The sequence below is a fragment of the Sceloporus occidentalis genome, unplaced genomic scaffold (genome assembly GCF_023333645.1).
Source record: "Sceloporus occidentalis isolate IW3139 unplaced genomic scaffold, rSceOcc1.0.p SCAF_1, whole genome shotgun sequence".
Classification (NCBI taxonomy): Eukaryota; Metazoa; Chordata; class Lepidosauria; order Squamata; family Phrynosomatidae; genus Sceloporus; species Sceloporus occidentalis.
The window spans coordinates 198,573,720-198,599,170 of NW_028316981.1; the positions used below are offsets into that span (position 1 = coordinate 198,573,720).

General features: G+C 43.5%; 1 protein-coding gene across 1 annotated transcript in view; it reads left to right on the plus strand.

Moving 5' to 3' along the window:
- The first annotated feature begins 16,215 nt into the window (after positions 1-16,215).
- Positions 16,216-25,451, plus strand: part of SNX30 (sorting nexin family member 30) — a 54,642-nt gene continuing 45,406 nt past the window's right edge. The window contains exon 1 of the mRNA XM_089488585.1: positions 16,216-16,494. Within this exon, the coding sequence (XP_089344711.1) occupies positions 16,300-16,494 (195 nt within the window). The 5' untranslated portion in view covers positions 16,216-16,299. The remainder of the gene's footprint in view (positions 16,495-25,451) is intronic.

Here is a 25,451-nt window from a genome sequence, read left to right on the forward strand (position 1 = left end):
ACAATCACCCCTATGTATCCACAGATTTTCTTTATCCATGGATTCAAGCATCCATGGTTTGAAAATATTTTTAAAATGTATACATTCAAAAAACAAACCTTCATTCTGCCATTATGGAACACCATTTTACTCCTGATTTTTGCCTTTCCGTCTCGGCCTCCCCAATAAGGACAGCACAGCATCCGCTTGTATGGGAGAGACTGCAGCCAGGCTTCCAGCTCCTCCATCCCCATTGGCCAGGCAGAGGAGGAGCTTTTACATTCAACCAAGCTGAGCAGTGTTGCCAATTTCCAGGGAATTCCCCGGAATCTGGGAAATTTAATCTCTTTCTGTTAAATTTCCATGTTTTCAAAATTTCCAGGGAGTTTCAGGGGATTTTAAATAATTCAGGTATTCAAAATTCTCGTTGACTTTCCTGGGGATTTTGAAATTCCTGCCCAAACATACCTTCCCTGTCCTGGAAGTCCTGCTCCCTTGAGGCTTTCCCATACCGCCTTGCAGCCCCCTGTCCCAGAAGTCCCACCCTGCTTCCGTATAATTTGGGGGAATTCTGGGGTATCTGGGGAACTAATCTGGGAAATGTCTTCAAGGGTAATTGGCAACACTGGAGCCAAGACTAGAGAAAGCGAGCTGCAGAGGAGGTAGGCAGAGAGGCAGTGCAGGTCTTTCTACAAGGCCCAGTAGGCCTCACTGGGCCTGGTGTGCGGGGGGCTGGAGCTGGGCTTGGGCTTACTTGCCCAAAGGTTTGGGAAAGTTTCTTCAGGCTGAGAGAGAGAAAGACTTGCCCAAGAGTGACTCTTCTCCATGTAATCGCCCAGCAAGAAGTAACTTTCAAGAAGTTTGCTTCATGCAATGAGACAAAGTAGATGAAAGGAAAGTCCATTAAAACACAGGTGAGTATTCCTCCCCCCCCCCCCACAAAGCTTCCTTCATTGGATCAATCCCATGCAACAGCCTTGCATGGTTTGTCATTCACAAGGTCATCATGAAAACCCGTGTATTTATGTAAACACCTTGACAGAAGCCATCTTCAAAGGACACCATCACAATGTAAGTGATGTGCAGAATATTTGAATGCACAACATTTGAGAATGAAGTTAACTTCAAGGAAACTGTTGCAAGGTAAGTGATGTCCAGAAATGAACCCTGTGGATGCAGAAAAAGGCCTATTCTGTGAGCCTTAAGGTAAGGAGGAATAAGTTTAGTCTGAGCAAGTGTTGATAGGTTAGTGGTCTTTGGTCCTTGCTGACATGCCCAGGGTAGCACTGACTGCCACTTTTGGGGTCGGGAAGGAATTTTCCTCCAGGGCAGATTGGCCCGAGGTCCTGGAGGTTTTTCGCCTTCCTCTGGGCATCCAGCAGCATCCACCTGTTAGGATATTTGAAAAATTAATGTATTTTGTTACTGTTGTTGTTAACTGCGTTCAAGTAGACACCGACTTACAGTAACCCCATAGATGAAAAAGCGCCAAGCCCCTTCATCCTCAACCATTCTGCATACTTTTTCAGGCTTTGAACTGTAGCTTCCTTAACTGAGTCTATCCATCTGGTATATGGTCCATCTCATTATCTCCTATCCTCTACTGTTCCAAGCATTGTCTTCTCTCGTGAGTTGTGCCTTGTCATAATGTGACCAAAATATGACAGACTTAGTTTGCCCATCCTGGCTTCTAGGGAGAGTTCAGACTTGGTATGTTCCTGTATCCATGTCTTACTGACCGTTCATGGTATCCTCAGCACTCCTCTCCAGAACAACATCTCAAATGTGATGATTTTCTTTCTATCAGCTCTCTTCACTGTCCATAGCCCTTATCAGATGAGTCTGGAACTGGAGGTCTTCAGCACTGGGCGGTTCGAATTCACGTTATTTCGCACAATACCATCATACCAGCATTCGAATGGCCCAATCCGAACTCACGTGAATGCGCGAGATGCCGAACTGAATGCGTACTGGCTCCTCTTTTTGGAGCGTGTTGGCCAGTGCGCTGATAAGGGGATTGGCAATATCCTGGATTGGGGCTCTGTTCGATCTCAGTGCGAATGGCTCTGGTGTGACTACCCAATCCTGAATTCCATCGCAAGACCCCCAGATTCCAATTTTAACTTCCGGTGGGTCTTTCCTCTTGCCGGTTCCAGGGAAGCGGGGGGGGGGGGGGCGGTTCCAGCGGCCTCCTCCTCCTCCTCCCGGCTTGGGAGCCAGCATAAGCTGCATCCCAAGAAGGGAAGAGGCGCGGGGGGCCGCTGGAATCGTGGTTCCGGCAGCCTCCTCCTCCTCCTCCCGGCTTGGGAGCCAGCATAGGCTGCATCCCAAGAAGGGAAGAGGCGCGGGGGCCACTGGAACGGCGGCGATCGCCGCGATTCTAGCGGCCCCGCGCCTGTTCCCTTCTTGGGATGCAGCTTATGCTGGCTCCCAAGCCGGGAGGAGGAGGAGGAAAAAAGCATCCCCATTTACTTAGATGGCCATCCAGCCTCTTTGACAGCCGCTGGAACTGCTCCTCCCCCCCCCCCCCCCAGAATACATATTCACACACTCACTCACACACACGTACAACCGGGCATTGCTAATTTGTTGCAAGGGAAGGTCATGGTAACGTTAAAACCAAGCAGGAATGTAGAGAGGAAACAGAGAGGAATGTAGAGAGGGCACGTTGTATCGCGATTGTTAATGTGCATGAGCTGGCTCTCCAGCTGTTTACCGGGCTGTCATGACGTGACCTCCCCTTTCACCCCGGAAGCGTTTAAGGTCGCAACCCATGCAGGGCACCACTGAGCATGTGCGAGGGGGCCGATACGAATCGGCCAATCCTCATGTTGAGCACCGGTGTGACAAAACATTCTGCACTGAATGCACTTCGCGCGAATGCGTATTGGCCAATTTGAATCATGCCAATTCGGAGGGGCTCCCAGGTATGATGGTATTGTGCGAAATAACGTGAATTCGAACCGCCCAGTGCTGAAGACCCCCAGTTCCAGACTCATCTGATAAGGGCTCATCTCTCATATCCATAGATAGTGATGGGAAATACAATGATATGGAAGATCATTACTTTAGTGTTATATAGCTTTAGTGTTATATATAGTATTATAGCTTTGCATTGTATGATCTTGTCTAGTTCTTTCATAGCTGCTCTTCCCAGTCCTAGTCTTCTTCCGATTCCTTGACTGCAATCTCTGTTCTGATTGTTGATGGATCCAGGCTATGAAAAGTCTTTGCCTTTTCTAACGTCATCATTTTCTAGGCTGAATTTATGTAAGACTTCCATAATCCTTACTGTTGTAAAAACCTGCCAAGCTGGACTCAGCAGATAATGACAAGTCTCTGAAATAAAATTAATAAAAGATATACACAGGGAATTTTTGAAACATGAAACCCACTTTCAAAAGAAGAAATGCTACAAAGTCTTCAGAGATCCAAATAAGGAAACTCTTACCATTTGGAAATGGGGTGTAGCAAGATGTCAAATATTACTCACTGGAAAATGATACTCCAGTAAGAATTTGCTGATCCATTTTTTAAAAATCCTGCTTGCAAAAATATCATTAGACAGAAGCACTGTTCACTAAATTTCAAGTAAAATTCAGAAGAAACATCATGCTATCCAGACAGGATGACTTTCCCTGGATGATGGAGATGGAGCCTGGAGAATGCCAGCATGTCTTCTACATGGAGAGATGGAAGGAGGGAGCCTCGCCATTTTCTTGCAAAAAGGAAGGCCCTTGTCGACATGCCCAGAGTAGCATTGGCCGCCACTTTTGGGGTCGGGAAGGAATTTTCCTCCAAGGCAGATTGGCCAGAGACCCCAGAGGTTTTTTGCCTTCCTCTGGGCATCCGGCAGTGGCCACCTGTTAAGCTGTTTGACAGACTCATAAGAATTAAATGAAACTTACAACTTTTAAAAATTGCCAAACTGAACCTGGCAAATAGACTTAACAACCCATGCAAAATTAATAAAAATCACAATTATGGGGACAGTTCTGTTTCTTTCTCTTTTGTCTCCTCAGTTTTTGTGTTTAAAATACACTTGTGTTCAGTTCAAATAGAACAACATTGCTCTCCCCTTAAGTGGAGCTTTGTGTCACTTTAGGAATCATAGGGCTCTCCGACTGTTGTACTTCTCACTTGCTCTCTCCTGGAAAAAAAGGTGCTCAGGAAGAGAGGAATTTCCAGAGGCTTCAGTTTGATCAAACAAACTAGATTTGACACTGCTTGAACTGCCATGGCTCCATCCTATGAAATCCTGGGATTTGTTGTGGCACCAGTGCTCTCTGACTGAGAAGGCTAAACACCTCACAAAACTACAAATCCCAAAATTCCATAGCATTGAGCCATGGTAGTTATAGCAATCTCAAACTGCATTGTAGATGCAGCCCAGGAGAAAGTTGGGATTTCACATACATTCTAAACTAGAACTCTGGTAAGGAATTTTAAGTCCATTACCAAACTACAAATCACAGGATTTCATAGTGTGTAGCCACAACAGTCAGGCTAATATCAAACTGCTATTGGTGTGCAGTATGCAGTCGGCCTCATTCAAAATAGAGGACTGTTCTCTATAAAGCAGGACACATACTTGAAAAGTATCCTGGTATGGCTTGTCTTCTCCTATAATATATTCTCCCTATCAATTTTGTGATTTCAGATATCATCATCATCATCATCATCACCACCACCACCACCACCACCATCATATTTATTTGTATCCTGCTCTTTCCCCAGAACTGGGTCTCAGAGCGGCTTCACAATATTAAAAAACAGTACAATTAAAAACATGGGGGAAAGTATATTAAAAAGGAATTAAATTTTTACAATATAAAAACAGATGGTTATTAAAAGAATAAACATTTTTAAAAGATAAAACTATACATATAAAAACTGTATCAAACTTTTTTTGAAATGGTACAACATCCCAGCCTGTCCTTATAAAAATTCCTTAAAAGCCTGTGTGAACAGGTCAGTCTTAACCTGCCGGCGGAAGGCCATCAAGGAGGCCAAACAACTGAACAGACTGTGCAGTTTAAAAGGTCATAGATGCCAGCTGGGGAAACAGATAAGAGTTTAGGAAACAACCCTTCCAGGTCAGATCTGTTCATACAAGAGTCAGGTAGTTGGCTATAGGAAAGACCACAAGGAGGATAATGTGTCCGGCAAATGCACCCTCCTGCTTCTACGACTAAAAGACCAGGGAGTTTACCAGACGTGAGTTTTTGGCGATTTTTCCTGCCTATCGCGCAATGTTAGTGTCACCAACGTTGCGCAATAATGTGAAAGCGCGATGTTCTTCCAGACGCCATTCATTTCTATGGGAGCCCATTGAGCAACGCTCCCGTAGTTTAAGCATCATTCCTCCCCTTTTTGGGCATTGCAGGCAAAAGTGGAAGCCAGGCCATGGTCTCCCGTTATCTTGCGAAATGTGTTGTGAAATGGTTTGGTGTGGTAGGCAGCAGTGCAACGCAACGCTAAAGTTACTGATTGCAAAGTTCCCATGATGCTGGGCTGCTTTTTGACCCCATTCCCTTCTGGTGGCCTTCCTTTTTCAGGACAACCCCTTGGAGGGGGGTTGCCTTGTCTTGCATGTAAGGAAACCCTTGGGGTCATCCATCCCTGCCCCATTCCTTGGTCCTGCATGGACACCTGGGGGGGTTGCAAATGAAAGAGGCCCCTAGGGGTCATCCATCCCAGCCCCATTCCTTGGTCCTGCATGGACACCTGGGGGGGTTGCAAAGGAAAGGTTCCCCTAGGGGTCATCCATTCCAGCCCCATTCCTCCATCCTGCAAGGACACCTAGGAGGCTGCAAATGAAAGGGTCCCCTAGCGGCCATCCATCCCAGTCTCATTCCTCTGTCCTGCATGGACACCTGGGGGGGGGGGGGTTGCAAATGAAAGGTGCCCCTAGGGGTCATCCATCCCAGCCCCATTCCTCTTTCCTGCATGGACACTTGGGGGGCTGCAAATGAAAGGGGCCCCTAAGGGTCATCCATTCCAGCCCCATTCCTCTGCCCTGCATGAACACCGAGGAGGGTGCAAATGTCAGGGACCCCGAAGGGTCAGCCAAAGAGCGGCAGTGCTGAGAGAAAAAGGGAACCTCCAAGCCACGAGGTTATTTATTTGAAAAAATAACTAAAAGTCAAGACAGGGGTGTATATATTTAATAATAAAAATAATGAAAAAAATAAATAAAAATCAAGGCAGGGGTGTATATATTTAATAATAAAAATAATGGAAAAAATAAAAATAAAGACAGAGGTGTATATATTTAATAATAAAAATAATGCATCCTGTATCCCCCACTCATTGCCACCCCAGAATGCCTCTTGCACATATAATAATAATAATAATAATAATAATAATAATTTCATCACCGTAAATGCCAGAAAAGGATGCGATTGTCATGCATTCTTTTATGACTTTTAAAAGCAATTCAGAGCTGTCCCTGAATTCCTTGCAAAAGCATGTATCGTTTTGCCAATTGCCCAATTGACAAAAGCAACAAATGTAACATTCGATTGTAACATTCGCATTTTAGCATGGATTCTCCAAGGAAAAAAGTGCCCTTTTATTGTTCCCTTTCACTTTTATTAGCTGACTTCCAGCAAAGGGATACTGTTGCAAAGGGCAAATACACACACACACACACACACACACACACCTATATTCCTCAGGAAAAAACACAACAAAACATGCGCTCATTTTGCCAAAAATAGTTTATTTAAAAAGGGAGGAAAGTGCCTGATGGGAGCTCTGTTCATGCCCTGCCTTTGACCTGACCTGAACTGACCCCTTTCCTCCTGCTTACACTTTGCCATTGCCTTCCACTGAGGCTGAGACAGAGTGACCTGTCAGTTCCAACTGACCCATTGAATCAGTTGGGAATAAAATGGAAATGCAGGGCAGGCATTCTGACTGTAGCACCCGCATATAACACAAACAACAATAACAACAACAACAATAATAATAATGGCGCTTTAGTTCCAGGAGCAAGAAGAAAGCAAGCACCCCAAAAATCATGTGCATAAATTGTCAAAAGAGGCTGCTCCTGCTGCATCCATTTCCCTACATCCCCAGCTTTTCTCCACAGCCCTATTTACGTGGGCAATCCTCCTCCTCCTCTTCCTTCTTTCCTTCCGACCCTCACCTCCCTCTGAGCTGCCCTGGGTCCTTCATCCTCCTCCTCTTGCTCCATTATAGGATGCCCTCCATGGCTCCCTTCTTCCCAAGGCTCCTTCCTCCTCCTCCTCCTCCTCCTCCATCACTTTCTCCACTCCCCCCCCCCACCAAAAGCCACCCTGATTTCCACTTTTGCCTTCTGTCACTCTTCGCATCCAGATTCCCCCTTTTCCTTCGGCTCTTTCCTTCTCTCCCTCCCCTCCTCTAAATAGGACCCTAAAGATGGGGGGGGAACCCCCTCGCTCCCCCGGAAGCACAAAGGTCATGATGCCATCAAAGCCTCCAAAGGGCATGCACAAGGATTTTGATGAGAAATGCTCGACAGAAACGGAAGGCGCTGGTGTAGTAGACAGTTCCGCTATGCATGGTTTCGCATCATGCAAATCGCAACTTTCGCACAATTGTAGCGCTAACATAACATTACGGGGGGATGATGGAAAAGCAAGCAATGTGGTAAGACATCGCGCAAAACAGTCATTTCGCAACGTTCTTTACATTTCCTTAGCGCAATTGCAGGGTCCAAAACTTGAGTCTGATAAACTCCCAGGAGATAAAGAAATGAAAATCATGTCTTTTTTAAAAAGAAGTAGTAAGGGCAGAAAACGAGAGGAGTGAGTCAGAAAAAAGGGTTTTAAAAAAGAAATCCCCACATCAGCATTGTTCAGAGCTCTCCAAGTTCCACAAGTAGCTTCAAGTCCTTGAGATCTGGCTGAGAGCAAATGGTCATCTGTGCCATACAGCCAGACGCTGTGGACCAAAGGAATCCGAGAATTAGTAGCCACAGGATGGAAAAAGAGTGTGAGCTTCCAGCAGGGAAGAATCCTTCTGCCATTGCTGCATTTCGTTTTCCTGTTTATGGATGAGTTGACTTTTTCAAGAGATCATGCCCTCCTCATTGCTCTCCCGGAAGAATCGTACTCTAGGTCTACAACTGACCTCTGTGATCTGTCTCAAGTAGGGGATGGGCAAGTACATTTTCTCCCAAAGCGCCAGGGATGTGGAGCCAATGGCTTGCGGACTACCACAGGTGCAGAGCCTATCACTTTCAATAGCATTGATCTAGAACAGTGGTTCTCAACCTTTGGGCCTCCAGATGTTTTGGACTTCAATTCCCAGAAGTCCCAGTCAGCATGCTCATTGTTCAGGACTTCTGGGAGTTGAAGTCTCAAAAATCTAGAGGACCAAAGGTTGAGAACCACTGATCTAGAACAACGTTCCTCAAAGGGATGGCTGTTTGATAGCTCCTCAGCTACTGGTCCCTCGCAGGTTTCCAAGAAAGAAAGATATATATTGGGCCCTTGGGATCTGCTGGGGTTTGATTCCAGGATGTGACTGTGGATAGCCCAAACCTGAGATCTAGGGAGGATCCTTTGCAATGCCACAAAGGCTGGACCCTGGTGATGTCCTTAAGCATGTTACATGAACCGTCAAGCGAAATAAAAAAAAGACCAAATCAAACAATTTCAAGGCTTAAGATATGGGAATTCTAATGGTGAAAAACAATGGAAGCTGTAGTTCAACAATATCTGGATGACCAAGTGCATGCCAGCCTTGCATTATGAGTTGAGCCCATGCATGACCATCAGTCACTCTAGTATATTTTTGCAGGGATGATTCCAAATAAAGGCATATGTTTACAGCTTTCTAGCATATGGAGCTTATCACTTGGGCAAATAAGCCACTTTACCTCTTCTGGCTTCAGTTCTGAATCCGGGATGCCCCTGGATGTTATCGTAACTAAATTGCCACCGATCTAGCTGTGATGCTGCCACCTGAATGCATCCTAGGTCAAAGCCTCACTCAGCCAGCCATTTCTTGAAGTCAGAAGCCTCCCGACTTCGAAAAAGTGCGGGCTGAGTGAGGCTTTGACCTGGGCCGCATCCAGGTGGCAGCATCACAGCTAGATCGGTGGCAATTTGGTTATGATAACATCCAGGGGCATCCTGGATCCAAAATTGAAGCTGGAAGAGGTAAAGTGGCTTATTTGCCTAAGTTATAAGCTCCATATGTCTAAGAATATTACTATGAACTTTCTTTCTGGGTTTAAGACATTTTAAGTGGTCTCCAAACTATGCTCTTTAAAGGATTTTGGACTTCAGCTCCCAGAATCCCAGATTATTGGCCAACATGGCTGAGATTTCTGGGAGCTGAAGTCCAAAATCTCTTAAAGGGCACAGTTTGGGGACCACTTGCATTGTGGACTCTGAAGCAAGCAACACTACATTAAACAAGGCGTCCTCTTTGATTAGTGTGTATGAATTTACAGCTTTACAGTTTACATATACAGGACAGAACTGCACAAGTATGTTATATATCCTGCAAAGATACATGCTGGTTTTTGTGGATGCTGGAAATATATAGTGATGAATCAAGAGGTGCGAATGGAAACAATAATAAAACATTTTGAAAAGCAGCACTAGTGTGTGAAGGTGGGACAAGAAAGGCTAGTCATTTCTGCTTCTACTCATCTGTCCTCCCTTGCAGATCATTTCCTTCTCCGTCAGCTTGGTTTTTGTGGTGGAGTGTAGGGCTGCCACCGGCAAAATGGAACAGGGCTCCTGTATTTTTTAACAGTTGGACAAAAGAAAGTGTTCTTTGTGATACAAGCTACACCTGCTGAAAAATACTTGCATCTATGCAAGCATTAAAGGTACAGACGCCCTGTGCTTTTTGGTCACACTGGAGGAAACCCAGGTTTACTTCCTAAGAACAGTTCTATTGTTACTTTTAACTCACTCAACTCATTGTGACTGCATTATTACACAGTCTTTGACCCACTAAGCCACAGGTGCTTAAATATGGCTTAGAGGAACAGCAAGCAGCAGCATTTAAATTATTCTCCCAACTCCCTGATCCCTCAGCCCCTTCAAAATCCTATTTTTTCAGGCCAAATCAGCCATTCCCCTATGTTAAAACAGCAGTTTTATTACAGTCACTTCCAGGGCTGGGATTTGGATGGAAATTAAGAGATATAACTTATTGTACTGCTGGGGTGCAGGCACTGTGAACTCTTTCATACTTCATAGTCATAGAATGTTGATACTGCTTTGCCTGCCATGGCTCAATGCTATGGAATTCTGGGATTTGTAGTTTTGTGAGATATAATTAATTAATAATAATAATTTGTTTTATTTATATACCGCTATTCCAAAGATCATAGCGGTGAACAGCAAGTAAGCTAATTAGCAAGTAAGCTAATTTGCCCCCAACAGTCTGGGTACTCATTTTAGCGACCTTGGAAGGATGCAAGCCTGAGTCAAGCTTGGGCCCTTTTGCTGGTCTTGAACTCGCAACCTTGTGGTCTTGAGTGAATGGCTGCAGTTACAGGCATTTAACCACTGCGCCACCAGGGCAGATATTTAGCCTTCTCTGTCTGAGAGTTCTGGTGCCACAACTACGAATCCCAGATTTCCATAGGATAGAGCCATGGAAGTTTACGTGGCAGCAAACTGCATGACAGTCAGCTCTCTGTATCCACAGATTTTTAATCCATGGCTTCAAGCATCCATGGTTTGAATATATATATATATACACCAGTCCCAGTCAAAACCCACAGGATATGATTTTTCATCTTTTACTGGGCCAGAATAAATATGTAACCTGGAAAGTAGCTTTGTTTGCCTTAGCAACTAAAAAAATCAGGAACGAGTATATAACAGGGATAGCCATAAAGACTATATTTGACAAAATTTTAACCCATAATGACAACTGTTGTTCGTTTGTTTAGAAATTCTATACCAGATCCGAGATACTCGCATTTTAGATATAATTTACATGTATTGTTATATTGTTATATTGTTATATGTATTGTCATATTGTTGTGCTGTGCAATGACCTTTGGTCAAAAGCAATATATATATATATATATATATATATATATATATATATATATCTGTTCTGAAAAGCAAACCTTGATTTGCCATTTTATATAAGGGACACCCTTTTACCATGCCATTCGCTTTAATGGGACTTGAGCATTCATGGATTTTGCTATCCATGAAGGTCCTGGAACCAAATCCCAGCAGACACTAAGGGTCCATTGTATTTCTGCAGTGCAGATGCATCCTGTGTTTCTATGAAAATAAAATAGCTTCCATGGATTTCCCCAAAACCCTCGCTCCTGTGCTTAGAGGGAAAAACATTCAAAGATCTGTCCTTCAGCTTCCACAAGAGAGGGCATGGGATCAGAACACCACAGGAATAAATATGCAAACACAACCACTTGGACTACATGTCTCAAGGAGTTTTTCCCTCCAGCATATGGTGTCTTTGGGCAAGCTCAACATCCTCCATGATAGCGTTCCTTGCTCTAAGCCCAACCCTGAAGGAAATTTCTCTGATGGCCAAATTCCCTTTCTGCTGTGCCTTCTCTCTTTCTTCATTTTATGTTACAGTATTCTAGGTCATTAGTGGTATTCTGCTTTGCATGATAGGCAAATGGCAAAGAGCAATAGCAACCATTACTTTCAAACACCAAATGAGGCGCTGAGCTCTTAACCTCCCCTTCTTACTGAAAAGTATAGAAAGCGCATATTAGTTTAACAATGGCCTGTTACAGACTGCCAAAATAAAGCTGCTTTGGGTCTCTTTGGAGGTATGCTATTTAAATGATGCATGGGTCCTAAGAGTCCGGAGGTCGCGCCAAAGCCACACTCCATTCCTAAGCACTGGAGTGCAGCTTTGGTGCAGCTTCCGGATTCTTAGGATGCATGCATCGTTTAAACAGCATACCACCAAAAAGACCCGAAGCAGCTTTATTTTGGCAGTCTGTAACAGGCCAATGTTTTTGAAGAAAATGTATCAGAATGAACCAATACCTTTTACAAATGCTGAAAGGATTGTTACCAGGGCTCAAAACACCTGCACCTGTGCCATTTACTTGATCTGTAGAAATCAGCAGGTTAGGCATTCATGGTAGAGAGCAATATTTCTGTCAGCTAATACAGCAGAGTCTCGCTTATGTGACATAAAACGGGTGGGCTGATAGTCGGATAGTGGAAAATGTCGGATAATCTGGAGGGTCTAAGAAATGCCTGGCTGTGCCCATCGTGGCCACCATGATTGGGGGCGTGTCTGGGGGTGCGGAAATGCCTACAGTCACACCTCCAAGCAGCCACAACGTTGGATAATCCAGAATGTCGGATGACCGAAGGAGGGATAATTGAGACTCTACTGTATCTTGATACCAAGCTACCAACAAAGTCACAAGAAGAGGGCATCGCAATAAAGGCAGCAGCTTTCATAGCAAGGCATGTGGTGATACTATTATTATAATTATTTATATCCCACTTTCCCCCCAAAATTGGGTCTCAAAATGGCTTACAATTAAAAAGCATAGTACAATTAAAAACATACAAAAGTGACAATTAAAATAGAATTAAACGATTACAATATTAAAACTGATCACTTGTTTAAAAAAATTGGAGCCCTGGTGGCGCAGTGGTTAAATGCCTGTACTGCAGCCATTCACTCGAAACCGCAAGGTTGCGAGTTCAAGACCAGCAAAAGGGCCCAAGCTCGACTCAGGCTTGCATCCTTCCGAGGTCGCTAAAATGAGTACCCAGACTGTTGGGGCAAATTAGCTTACTTGCTAATTAGCTTACTTGCTGTTCACCGCTATGATCTTTGGAACAGCGGTATATAAATAAAACAAATTATTAATTATTATTAGAATACAGTTAAAAAGAAAAAAAAACCACTTTAAAACCACTTTACACTTTAAAACAGTGCAACGCCTCAATTTTTATTTTACTGTTTTGCTGTTTGCACTTATACAGGATATGCGCCTAAAGTAGCATAAGTTAATAACAGATTTTATTGCACCCAGTAAAATCTTATTTGGATATTTCGAAGAATTCAACCTTGAGATATCTTTCTAACTGTTTTACATTTACAAACACAGTTGCCACCGGATGCAAAGATTAAATCAAACATACAGAATGTCCAGTACCAAGGTAACAGAGATTCTCTCCTGGCCTATGGAGCAATGGTAATACAACGGAGATAAAGAGACATACAGATGCATGCTGAAGATCAAGCCATTAGAGAACAATTTTGCAGCAATACTAACAAATAGTTCCTATATGAAATAGGGAAAATATGGTATCCTGTAGATATTTTCCCATTACTATGAAGTAGGACTAGTTATTGAGCCAAGCCCTGCTGAGGGCAAAAAGTAAAACAAAACAACAAAATACCCTCTTATTTAAATGGCATACTTCTCCCATGTTAACACTGTTTTCCCCCACCTACTATTTTCCCATTTGTTTTCAGAATAATAATCAATAGTATAATAAGCCTCTTTATTTATTTTAACTATCTGCTGAGATTTGGTTCCAGGACCCCTGTAGATAGCAAAATCCACGGATGCACAAGTCCCATTAAATACAATGGCCTAGTAAAATGGTGCCCCTTATATAAAATGAGAAAATCAAGGTTTGCTTTTTGGAATTTATCTATTTTAAAAATATTTTCAAACCGTGGATGCTTGAATATGCGGATCAGAAATTCTGTGGATATGGAGGACTAACTGCCCACTTAAAGTGACACCACCATTTTAATATTAAAATTATACACATACACATTTAGAAACAAGCTCTGTTAAATTCACTTGCTCTCAGGTACATGAACATCAAGGTTGGCACTTAAGATGTTTCAGAGAGAGAGACAGAGATAATTTAGCAATAATAATAATAATAATAATAATAATAATAATAATAATTTTTATCTATATGTCCCGCCACTTCCAAGGATCGAAGCGGGATTATGTCATTAAAATAATACAATGCAACTGAACAGTCAATAAAATACTAATACTGAATTATACATCCCTATTAGTTCTTTAAAATCTCCAAACATCAATTCATATACCATCATACTTAGAGAGAAGGGTCTTAATCATCATCTCTATACCAAATCCAATGGGAAAGCCCGCCGGAAGAGATCCGTCTTTAGTGCCTTCTTAAAGGCATTTAAGGTAATGATAAGACGCCTCTCCTCCAGCAGACTATTCCATAATTTAGGGGCTGCAGCCGTGAATACTCTATGGGAAGTTGTGGTTAATCGAGTATTACAATGTTCCAACAAATTCTTCCCCGATGTTATGAGTGTGCGGGCGGATTATGTAGGGAGAGGTGTATAAATTTTCAGTGACAGAATGCATACAGGGTAGCACTGTATATTCATGTTTTGGGTTGTTTAAAAAGCAACAACTATCCAGCTCTTATTTCTCTGCTTACTGCCAGCTTCGTCTATTCTTTGTGTGAGAGAACTGTCTTGGACCGATGATTTCATGGTCCAGTAATATGAGCGGTTTTTTTATTCTTTTAAGCAAAAACACGCCTATTCTTTAGGTGTTTTCACATGTTTTGTGAAAGTATGAAAGTAGAAAGGAAGATGTCTCAGCTGCTAGTCTCCATTCCCAATCTCCACACATTCAATTAAAAGTGCGAATAGAGCCCTCTCTCACAAAGCTGTCGAAGTGTGGGCTTCTTTTCTGAGATCAGAAGTCATGAAAAGAGAAATGTCTCCTTCCTTGCAATGGTTCACTTATAATATTTGTTTTCTCATGTCAGGACTGTAATTGGTTTTGTTCCCAGAACCTGGGGCCTGGAATATCTTCTCTGGTTCCAAGGGCAAAGGGACGGAATCTCAGTGCAAGAGCATTGCCTGTATCTCCTCATTTGCTACACTTGATTACTGATGGAAACCCACTAGGTGACTCTGAGTAAATCACACTCTCTCAGCCTCAGAAGAAGGCAAAGGCAACCCCTCTTCTGTACAAATCTTGCCTAGAAAATCAAATGATAGGTTTCTTTTAGGGTCGCCGTAAGTTGGAAATGTCTTCAAGGCCCAAAACGTCAACAAAAATGTATGTGTCTGGAGTGGAATTCTAAGCGAAGCATATCTGAGTGCCTGAAATGACATGAGAATACTGCTATCTGTATACTATCATCTGAGAAAGAACAGCATGCTACAAACACAAAACAGAAACTAGAAAGCACGCCATCTCATTCAGAGACTGTACATCAAGTCACAACTTGTAACGCGACAATATGCATCATGTACATCTCAGCAAAGACTTTTTATATGGAAAAGGGCATTTTGAAATTGGTCTTGAAGCAAATAAAAATAAACAGAAACCTCTTCTTTTTGTACAGTATCATCCAAAATCCACAAGGCAGTGATACCTTTATTGGGCCACTTTGTGTCTGTGTGTGTGTGTGCGAGAGAGAGTGTGTCTGTGTTGTAAATGCATGTGTGCAAGAGAATGTCTGTGACAATGTGTGTGTGTTTGTGTCTGAGAGAGTGTGAGTGTCTGTGTGAGAGAGCGTATACGTACGTGCAAGAGTTGTGTGTGGGAGTGTGTAAGAGTGTGTGAGAGCGTGTGAGTGTGTTTGTGTTGTGAATGTGTGTGGGCAAGAGAATGTGTGTGAGAATGTGTGTGTCTGTGTCTGAGAGTGTGTGTTCATATGTGTGAGGGAGTTGTGAGAGTGTGTATGGCTGTGTCTGTGTGAGAGAGAATGTGTGAATGTGTGTGTGTGAATGCGTGTGAGTATGTATGTGTGTGTTTGAGAGACTGTGTGTGTAAGAGTGTGGGGCAGTGTGTTTGTATGTATGACAGAGAAAGTGAGTGTGTGTGTGTGAGAGCTATCTGAGAGTGCATGCCTGAGTGTGTAAGAGGTGTGTGTGGGGGAGTGTATGTGTGAGGAGGTAGTGTTTGTAGGAGTTTGTATTTCTGTTTGTGTCGTCTATGAGAATGTGTCTGTGTATATTCGTGAGAGAGAGTGTGTTGTGAATGTTTGTGTGTGGGGGGTGTATCTGTGTTTTTGTGTGAAAGAGTGTGTGCGTGTGTGAGAAAGTGTGTTTGTATGTGTGACAGGGAACAATGCGTGTGTGTATGAGAGAGAGAGAGACTTGTATCAGTGTGTGTGTGTTGTTGTGTGTCCCTCCCTGCCTCCCTCCCTCCCTCTTGTGCTGGAGCCCTGCCCCTATCCTCTTGGAGGGAGGAGCCTGCCTCTTGCCTGCCTCTCCCTTTCCCTTTCCCTTCTCTTTCCTGACTGAGCCAAGGAGGGCTGCCTCAGTCCTTCCTTCTCCTCTCTCTGCCTCTTCCCTGGGGCCTGGCTGGGAGTCGCGATGTCTGGAGGCGGAGGGACCCCGAAGGCGCTGCCCTCCTCGGGGCCCAGGCCCCTCCGGGAGATGCCCCATCCGCTGGCTGCCTCCAGCTCCGAGGAGGCCATGGCTAGAGGAGGAGGAGGAGGAGGAGGAGAGTGGAGCCCCAGCCCCGAGGAGGACGGCCCCCGCCTCCCCTCCAGCCTGGCTGCAGACAAGGTGGGTGGCTGCCACTGCCCCCTTTCCATCTCCATGTAGGGGGCCACGTCCTACATTTTTGTCCAGGGCGTCCTACATTTGAGGGCGCCCTACATTTGGGGTCTGCCCCCCCCCAGCAAGAGAGACCCAGAGGCCCAGGAGAGGCTCAGACCCTGGGGCCTTTTGGGGGAGGGAAAAGGGGGTTGTATTTGGGGAGGATGATGGGCATATTGGGAGAGGGTGATGGGTGTATTGGGAATGATAGGTGTGTTTGGGGGGGTTATGGGGAGGATGGATGTGTTTGGTGTTTGGGGATGATGGTGGGGGATGTTTGGAGAGGATGATGGGAGATGATAATGGGTGTATTGGGGGTGATAGGTGTGATTATTGGGGAAGATGGTGGGGGTTATGGGAGATGATGAGGGGGTGTTTGATAATGTTTGTGTTTGGGGATGATGGTTGCTGTATTTGGGGATGCTGTTGGGGGTTATGGGGAAGGTGAGGGGTGTGTTTCGGGGGAGGATGGTGGGTGTGTTTGGGGATGAAGGGTATATTGAGGGATGATGAAGGGTGTGTTTGAGGATGATGATGAATGCATCTGGGGATGATGGGTGTCTCCTAGGCTCTTGGCTCCTTGAGTGTGATTGTGGGGTGGCTTTGGGTCAGGGCAGGACTTCAAGAGGAGGATAAAGCTTGTGAACGTCTTCCTGCCCTGAGAGGCAGAAGTGAACAATGCAAAAGGAAGAGGCTTTGCATGGCACCCAGGCCTCTGTATCCACAGATATAGGCATCCATGGCTTGAAAATATTCCCCCACAAATGAAATAATTTTCGAAAGCAGACCTTGATTTTTGCCATTTTAGCTAAGGGACACCATTTTATTAGGCTGTTGTATATAACAGGACTTGAGCATCCATGGATTTGGGCATCTGTAGGTGTGGGGTGTGTGTGTCCTGGAACCAAACCCCAGAGGATACCAAGGGCCCACTTTAATAAGGAAAACTGGCCTTTCTTCTTCTGTGCCTCCAATTTAATTTTGACTTATGGCAAGCCTAAGGCGACCCTAACATTAACATAAGAGTTTTCTTGGCAGCTTTCTTCAGAGGGGGTTTGCCATTGCCATCCTCTGAGGCTGAGAGAGTGTGACTTGTCTAAGGTCACCTAATAGGTTTCCATGGCCAAGTGGGCATTTGAACCCTGGTTCAATGCCTGCCAGCTGTGTTAGTTTTCGAGTTCTCCACAACTCATCCCTAGGGAGAGGGTTTTACCCAATCTTGGATCATGATTTTAATTTTAATTTTGTTTTTTATTTTGGACGAACAGGGCTACCTGTTGGGTTGTGTATTTCCTTTTCATTTTTCGTGCATGCTTTTCCAGCCAAGATGATAACATGGTGCAGATTGTTGTTTGGGACCTCTTTTTTCTATGTTGGCATCCATCTCCTCTTTGTCACATTCAGACTGTAAGCTCCTTCAGGCTAGGGAGCTGTGTCTTTAAAGTTTATTTTTGTAGCAGGCTTGCTAAAGTGCCATGCCCTCCGATGGAAGATGCTGAAATGTCTGTTTTTGTGCACATCGTGGGATCCTCTAATCTGAAATGCCCGTCCCTTGAGGACACTTTTGGTCATGTTCTGTTATCTGGCACGCTGGCAGCGGTGTCATAAATGCAGGCTGTGTTACAAGCAAGCTGGGAATGCAGTGAAGCAATCTCTGGATGAATGCCAGGCTCTGTATCCTTACACACTCAATTGTGTGAACCGGGATGTGCACATGATCTAAGGATGATGCACTATGGGTTTTCTTCATTTACTTGGTGAAAGAAACGCTGGCTTTTAAGGCAAGCCTCAAGAATGATTAAAATAATAGACACTCGTCCCTCCACATTCACTGAGATTAGGGGCACAGGACCCTCGTGAATGTGGAAAAACTGCAAATAACAAAAACACTATAGGGCTGGGCAGACTACCCCTTTTACAGCTAGATTGGGGGCATGGCAACTGCACGGCGCAGCCCCAATCTGGCCTTTGCAAGGTGCAAAAAGGAGCTGCAAAAAGCCACATTCTTTGTGTGGATGCCTCGCCAGAGGAGTGCCATGATGCTGCGTGGCATGTGATGCGGCGCACAGTGTCACGCTGTCCTGGGGGTGGAGCCAGGGCGTGCGTCATATGGATGCTACATCCTGACTCCGCCCCAACCCGGCCTTTCCCGCCAGTGTGCACAGCCCCTATGTTTTCACCTGAGATAACACCTCTCTGGCCTGTTACAGACTGCCAAAATAAAGCTGCTTCGGGTCTCTTTGGAGGTATGCTGTTTAAATGATGCATGCATCCTAAGAATCCGGAAGCTGCACCAAAGCTGCACTCCAGTGCTTAGGAATGGAGTGTGGCTTTGGCGCAACCTCCAGACTCTTAGGACCCATGCATCATTTAAATAGCATACCTCCAAAGAGACCCGAAGCAGCTTTATTTTGGCAGTCTGTAACAGGCCTCTAGGATTCTCTAGGTCCTTCAGTGCAAGTCTGTGGATCAACATCTGCCAGATATTGACCACAGAATTGCACTGGAGGAGCTACAAATGCCTAGTGGAGTGTTCTCTCTAGGTATCTCTACGTCCTTCGGTGCAACTTTTGGTTAAGGCTGACCATAGAGTTGCACTGGAGGACCTAGATATTCCTAAAGCGAGCACATTAATAAAATCCGTGAATTATCAAATCCACAAAAGTCAAAGCTGTAAAAGTGGAGGGATGAGTATATAATAATAGATTAGAATTTTGGGAACAGCTGGTGAAAGTTAAGCTAGAAAGGATGGGGGCTGTTCCCAAGAGCAAGAATTAAATGGGGTAGTGTTTGGAGTTGGTTAAGAGAGTTTGATTTTACCTTGAGGGATTTAGCAGCCAAGGCGGTTGAGGGAGACTATTGTGAAGTGCAGTTAGAAGGGACTTTATGTACCCAAGTTAAGAGATGTTTATTGTACCCTGAGGGGCTAAGAGCCCCTGAGGCTAGGATAGGCTGCCGTGAGGGGCACTTGGGAAGGGTTTTAGATACCCAAGATAGGGATGAAGAAAGTTCTTAATTAAATTGTAGTGGTGTATTTTAAATTGTGGGTTAGGGATTGTGTTATTATTTTACTATCTTTTATTTTTTATTGTAACCCGCCCTGATCCTTATTATTATTATGTCTTCTAGCACAACTCTATGGACAATTTTTGGCAGAGGTTGACCATATAATCACACCGGAGGACCTAAAAATGCCTAGAGAAGTGTTCTCTCTAAGAATGTCTAGGTCGTCCAGCACGACTCTATAGTCAACCTCCAGTAGAAGTTAATGACTCTATAGTCAACCTCCGGTACAGAGCCATGCTGGAGGACCTAGAGATTCCTAGAGAGAACATATTAATCAAATCTGTGAATAATGAAATCTGCAAAAGTGAAAACCACAAATGTGGAGGGCCAACTGTAAATCCCTTTGGTGGGGAACGCTCAGAAGTATATCCAGTACCATTTCACGCCCCTCTTGCTGAACAGATACACTGTAGTTAAGTAGCTTGTGAATGTCTTCCTGCCCTGAGAGACAGAAACGAACAACGCAACAGTCTTTGCTTGGCACCCAAGAGTAGTCTGGCAAGTGACTTGTGTCTGTCGTAGAAGCTGGTTTTGCAGCTCAAACTATAGGTTGCCTTGATCTCCCTACCAGGTTCTTTAGTCATTAATCCAGTTTTCATCCTACCTTAGGCTGACTTCAGGTATGTGGATTAAATACAGGAAATTGATTTTGGGTTTTTTGTCAACATCTTACCTTTGGATATTCTTTTATTATTTATTTTATGTCTTTTCTTTCTTCCAGTGTGTGACCCAAGGCAACTGAGGCTGCACCCGCGCTGCAGAAATAATCCAGTTTGACCCCATATTAATTGCCATAGCTCCATGCTGTGGAATTCTGGGAACTGTAGTTTGTAATGGCACCAGAGCTTTCTGACAGAGAAGGCCAAATATCTCACAAAACTACAAATCTCAGAATTGCATAGCATGGAGCCATGTCAGACTGGATTATTCCCACAGTGCAGATGCATCCCGACTCATAATATAGATTAAAAATAGAATGCATCTGAAATAAATCATAATTGGGCAACATTGGTGTCTGCATAACAGGGCCTAGATTGGCAATAGGTTCAGATTGAAGCTTGGGAAAGTTACTTTTTAGACTATTTGGCTCTCAGAATCCCCTAGCCAGTATGGGCACTGGCCTTGTTTCAGTTGGGGTCTTGTAGAGTTGCCAATTTCCTTGCAGCTGGCTGTTCTGCTCACCCAGAAGTGGTACATGAAAAATGTTTGCTTGGTAGATTTTTTATTATAAATACTTCTATGCAGTCTTCAGAAACTGCTGTCTTTTCTGGACAGCTTGTAGTAATAAAAACTGTGCATGCTCTCTAGTATAACAAATAGTGTTGAAACCACAGTATTGCTAACAAACTACCACTTTGAGATAAGCCAGCTGCGATGAAATACAGTTCAAAACCGGGACTAGCATGCTAAGCAAGCATGGGGACTGGCCATGGAAGGTGCAATTTATGGGAACTGTAGACCAAAAATGTCTTGGAGGGCTCCACTTTGCCATAAAGCTTAAGTAAATGCCCTCTCCCCAAGCACTGCATAACTTTTGAGAGGTACTGTCAAGAGGGGCCATACATTGTGCAGGAAACTCAGTGGCTTTCTGAGAAGTCTGGTTGCAACATGGACGAGTGTAACAATTTTTTGAGCAAGGGATAAGTTTTGTTTTTTCTCCTTTTTATAATGTATTGCAAAATAAGTAGGAGATGACCCATCCAGACTGGTGTAAATGCTTTTCTTTGTGCTGAGGACTAGCTCAAAAACTACTCTGGTTTGTTGTGGTGAACGACTATGCAGGAGAAGAATGTAGCCATTAAACAACAGGCGCTTTCCATACAAGCTGCAGTTCCACATGATACAGCTTCATATAATTGGCTTCACAGGAAGCATCAATCAAGTACACCAGGTGCATGAAGAAGCAGTAAGTCTTAGTTCCTTACACCTTGGCTACTTAATGACAGAAATATTGGATTTCACGGATTGGCCTTGCCTCATTTGAAGGAAGCTAGTGGATTGCAAGCTCTTGGGGGAAAACTCTTTACTCACTGGTTTGCCTTCCAAGACATACTTATGAGATTGGCCCACTTGTAATCACTGCACATTCTTGTGAACAAAATTTTAAGGCAATGCTTCAATCCATGTTTGTTCCTTTTAGCCACAGCTCAGCTGTCTCCCTCCAGTAGTATGCCAGCAGTGTCGGAATTGCTTGCAGGTGTCTTTCCTTGAAATCTCTAGCTCAGATGAGGAGAACTGCTGATGCAGTTCAATCCTGTGCCAGGAGGAAAGGAATTTTGTTGGTTGTTCTCATATGATCTGGAGCTTCTAGTAGAGGATGCACCAGCTTGATACTTTTGTAAATTAATGTCAGCAGTCTCCCTCTTTTTTCTCAGCATCTGAAGGTAAAGAGTGACATAAGTGTAATGTCAAGCAACTGATTTGGGAAGCAATTTAGGTGGAGGGGTTTGAGGTCAATTCTGGCCAGAAGCACCCATGATGCGTGGAGAAAAGATTATGGCTATGGACAAATATCCTCTGTACACATCCTCAGAAGGCTGCCAACTTTACATGTCCCCAAGACTGAGATTTGGTGGTGATAGATCTTTGAGCTGAATTGAGCTGTGGTTGGATTAAACCCTGGTCAGATTAAGCTCTGTCTGAAAGAAGCATTGAAATCTGGCATCTTGAAAATCTTGGCGCATAACATGGGTGTGTTTAGGAAGGCAATTTTTTCTCAAGGCCATAAATAAAATGTCATGTTCAGGACTTCTGACTAGTTCAGGGGTATGGTTTTCCCCCCAAAAAAGTGGAACTGGAATTTCCCCCAGCACTCTCATAAACAATATAATCTGTCATAGCACATATGGTTTAAATGTTACGTTCAAACATGTTCAAAGAGGACATTATTTTTTGGAATATTGGTAGTACTGTATAAAAAGAATATAGCATATACCTCCCTTTTTGTTTTATATATATATATATATATATATATGCGCTTAGAAGAACGCTATTTGTTTTTACTATGCATAAAGAAAGAGAGCTGTACCTGAAATACCTTATATCAACAGTTTCAACTTCCTTTTGGTGTTGCACCTTCAGGCTCATTTGCTTGCTCCTTGCAGTACTTATCAGTTTCATTTCAAGAAAAATCTGATTCTGTATGATTAGTTGAATGATCCCTTTCACTGACTGATTGATTGTAGTACAACAGCCCAGACAGCTGGGGAAAACAGAATTTATGGCAGTGCAACAACAGAGGAATTTATTTATTTAAAGACATAGCATCAGAAACATTTGTGGAAAATCTACCTTATACCTCTGCCTGATATTATCTGATTTGAATCTGGGTGTTGCTGTCATTCTCCTTTCAGAAATTTTAGGCACAGCATAACTTCACCGAAGTGTTTCTGCCTTGATTCTGTGGAGGTCTGTGTTTCTGTCCTTTACCTGAAGAACTAAGTGTTTTGTTGTATGTGTTCAGCATATGTTCAAACTTTGGTCTCAGTCTCTGTACTGCTAAGAGCAGGAGTGAGCAACTGTGGCTCTCCAGCTGTTTATGAACTACATCTCTCAAAATACCTTCTCCATTGTGTAGGCTGGATAGCGCTGATGGCAGTGGGGAGGCTAAAAATATTTGAAGGGCCATGGAGCTCCATTTTAGAGCTTGGTCTTAGAGCTTACGCTCTGGTTTCATTTGACTTGGCTAGTGAAGTTTTCCTTGGCTGCATCTGCACAACAGAAATAATCCAGGGTGACACCACTTTAACTGCCATGGCTCAGTGCTATGGAATCCTGGGAATTGTAGTTTGGTGAGACATTCAGCTTTCTCTGTCAGAGAGCTACCACAACAAACTACAGATTGCCATAGCAATGAGTCATGGCAGTTAAAGTGGTGTCAAACTGGATTAATTCTGCAGTGCAGCCTAACCAGCAGTTTCAAATACTTGAAAACTGGAAAGTGGAACCTTGAACGTTGTTGTTGTCAAACATTGTTATTGTCCATCATAGGTTGTAGTTTGAAGGGTATATCTTCTGTTTTCAGCTTTTGAGGAGCAATACTCATCAACCACATAATGACTTGTTATGCTTTTTGAAAGGTTATCTTGGAGTGATTGGAGTTTGTGAAGGCCTCCCCCCCCCCCCCCCAATGTTTAACTTGACTTTCTGCCAAATGTGGAGCATGCATGGGAGAAAAAGGTCCTATATGCCTAGAATATTTTTTACTGGTTCTTCATATCTTTCCAGGGAAGCTTTTCTTCCCTCTGTATCACGAACACAGAATCTGTTTGAATTCTAAGCATCTGAACTGAAAAGGTGCTTTCAATTAAAGTATTTAGAGCTGTGCTTTCAAGCGGAGCTGGGCACTTTAGCAAAACTTTAGAGAAGATGATGTGTCATTTGTTTGGCCTACTTCTTAAAATTCTGTTGCATCTTCTCCAGTTAGGAAATTATCTCAAATTTATGGTTTCTAATTTCAGTTCTTCTGGATTCTTATGAAGTCTGTGGTTGTTGCCAGGAGAGCTCCATAAGTGAATACCATAGATGTATGTGTTTCTGCGTGTGTGTCTGTGGTTAATTCTTCCTTTCTGACATCTATTAAAATGTTCTGGCCCATGTTTTGAATAACTTGGAAAGAGCAGAACTTTGTATGCATTTTGAATCTCTTTCCACACACTTTCTTAATGGCAAAGAGGCCAATACACAGTATACCACATCTGAATAGAAGGCAAGCCTGAGACCATTTCTCTACTTAAAAACATGGAAGATACAGGTAACTGTTGTGGGACATTGTATTAAGCAAATTGTCTCCCTGGCCATTTCTATCTGGGAAATTGCCCTTTTCTTGAGCTTACTGTATTGTACAGTGAAGTGGCCGTTGATTGAATTGTTGCATACAGATGTATTGAAAACTGTAATTTGTCCCCAAGAGACCACTTAATAGTCAATCCCCTACAGTCAAAACTACCTGGTCTGAAAAAAATATATATATCCATAAATGGGAGAAGATGCAGAGGACTTTAAACAAACAAGCAAACAAAAAAGTTGTAAATGATTGATTGCAGTCTTGGGAAAATTGTAGGAGAGAAACATTGTTATGGAGTGCATGTACAAGCAATCCTTGGAATAAATGCCATGTAGACAAGTTGGATGCACTTTTGGGTTGACTAGGTTTGAAACAATTCTACTTTGTGTGATTTCTTCTTAATAGCCAGTGGAACATTGTGACATTTGGCAATTAATATGTGGCTGAACAGGTCCCTGGTTCAATGTTGGTTTTGCTGCAAATTGGTGTTAGGCAACTCACTCTTTCTAACTTAGCTTTCTAGTTTGTAGTAAGAGTTTAACAGTTCTGACCTAGCTTATAGAGTTGTTTCAGGGAGTGCTAAGAAGAATGTCTGTGAAATGCATTGCATGAACTCATGCTCAATATACACTCTAAGTAGAATTATCCCTTTCCATGAGTCACTTTCATGTTTATATCACAAATGTTGAAGGGGAGCAGGACAACACCTGCTGTGTCTTTTATTGGGTTGAAGATGCAGGGTGTCAGAGCCAGGGGTAAGGCAAAGCATGCACAGCTCCATTTTCTCTCTGTACATGTACCGTAATGTGGAGGTAACTTTGACAAGGGCTTATATTTTGGTTTCAAAACTGACTTGTGCTACCAACCATACATCGCCAGACTTTCCCAGGATCTGTAAGACATGATGATGCATTTTGGGGGAAAGACGGAGAGCAGATATTGTTGGACTGCAACACTTGGCATTCCTGACTATCCTGGCAAGGGCTGATGATAATTTTAGTCAAACAAAATGTGGAGGCATGCATTTTGTTGCCCATCTCTGATAAAAAACAACATTTTCATATCTCTCTTC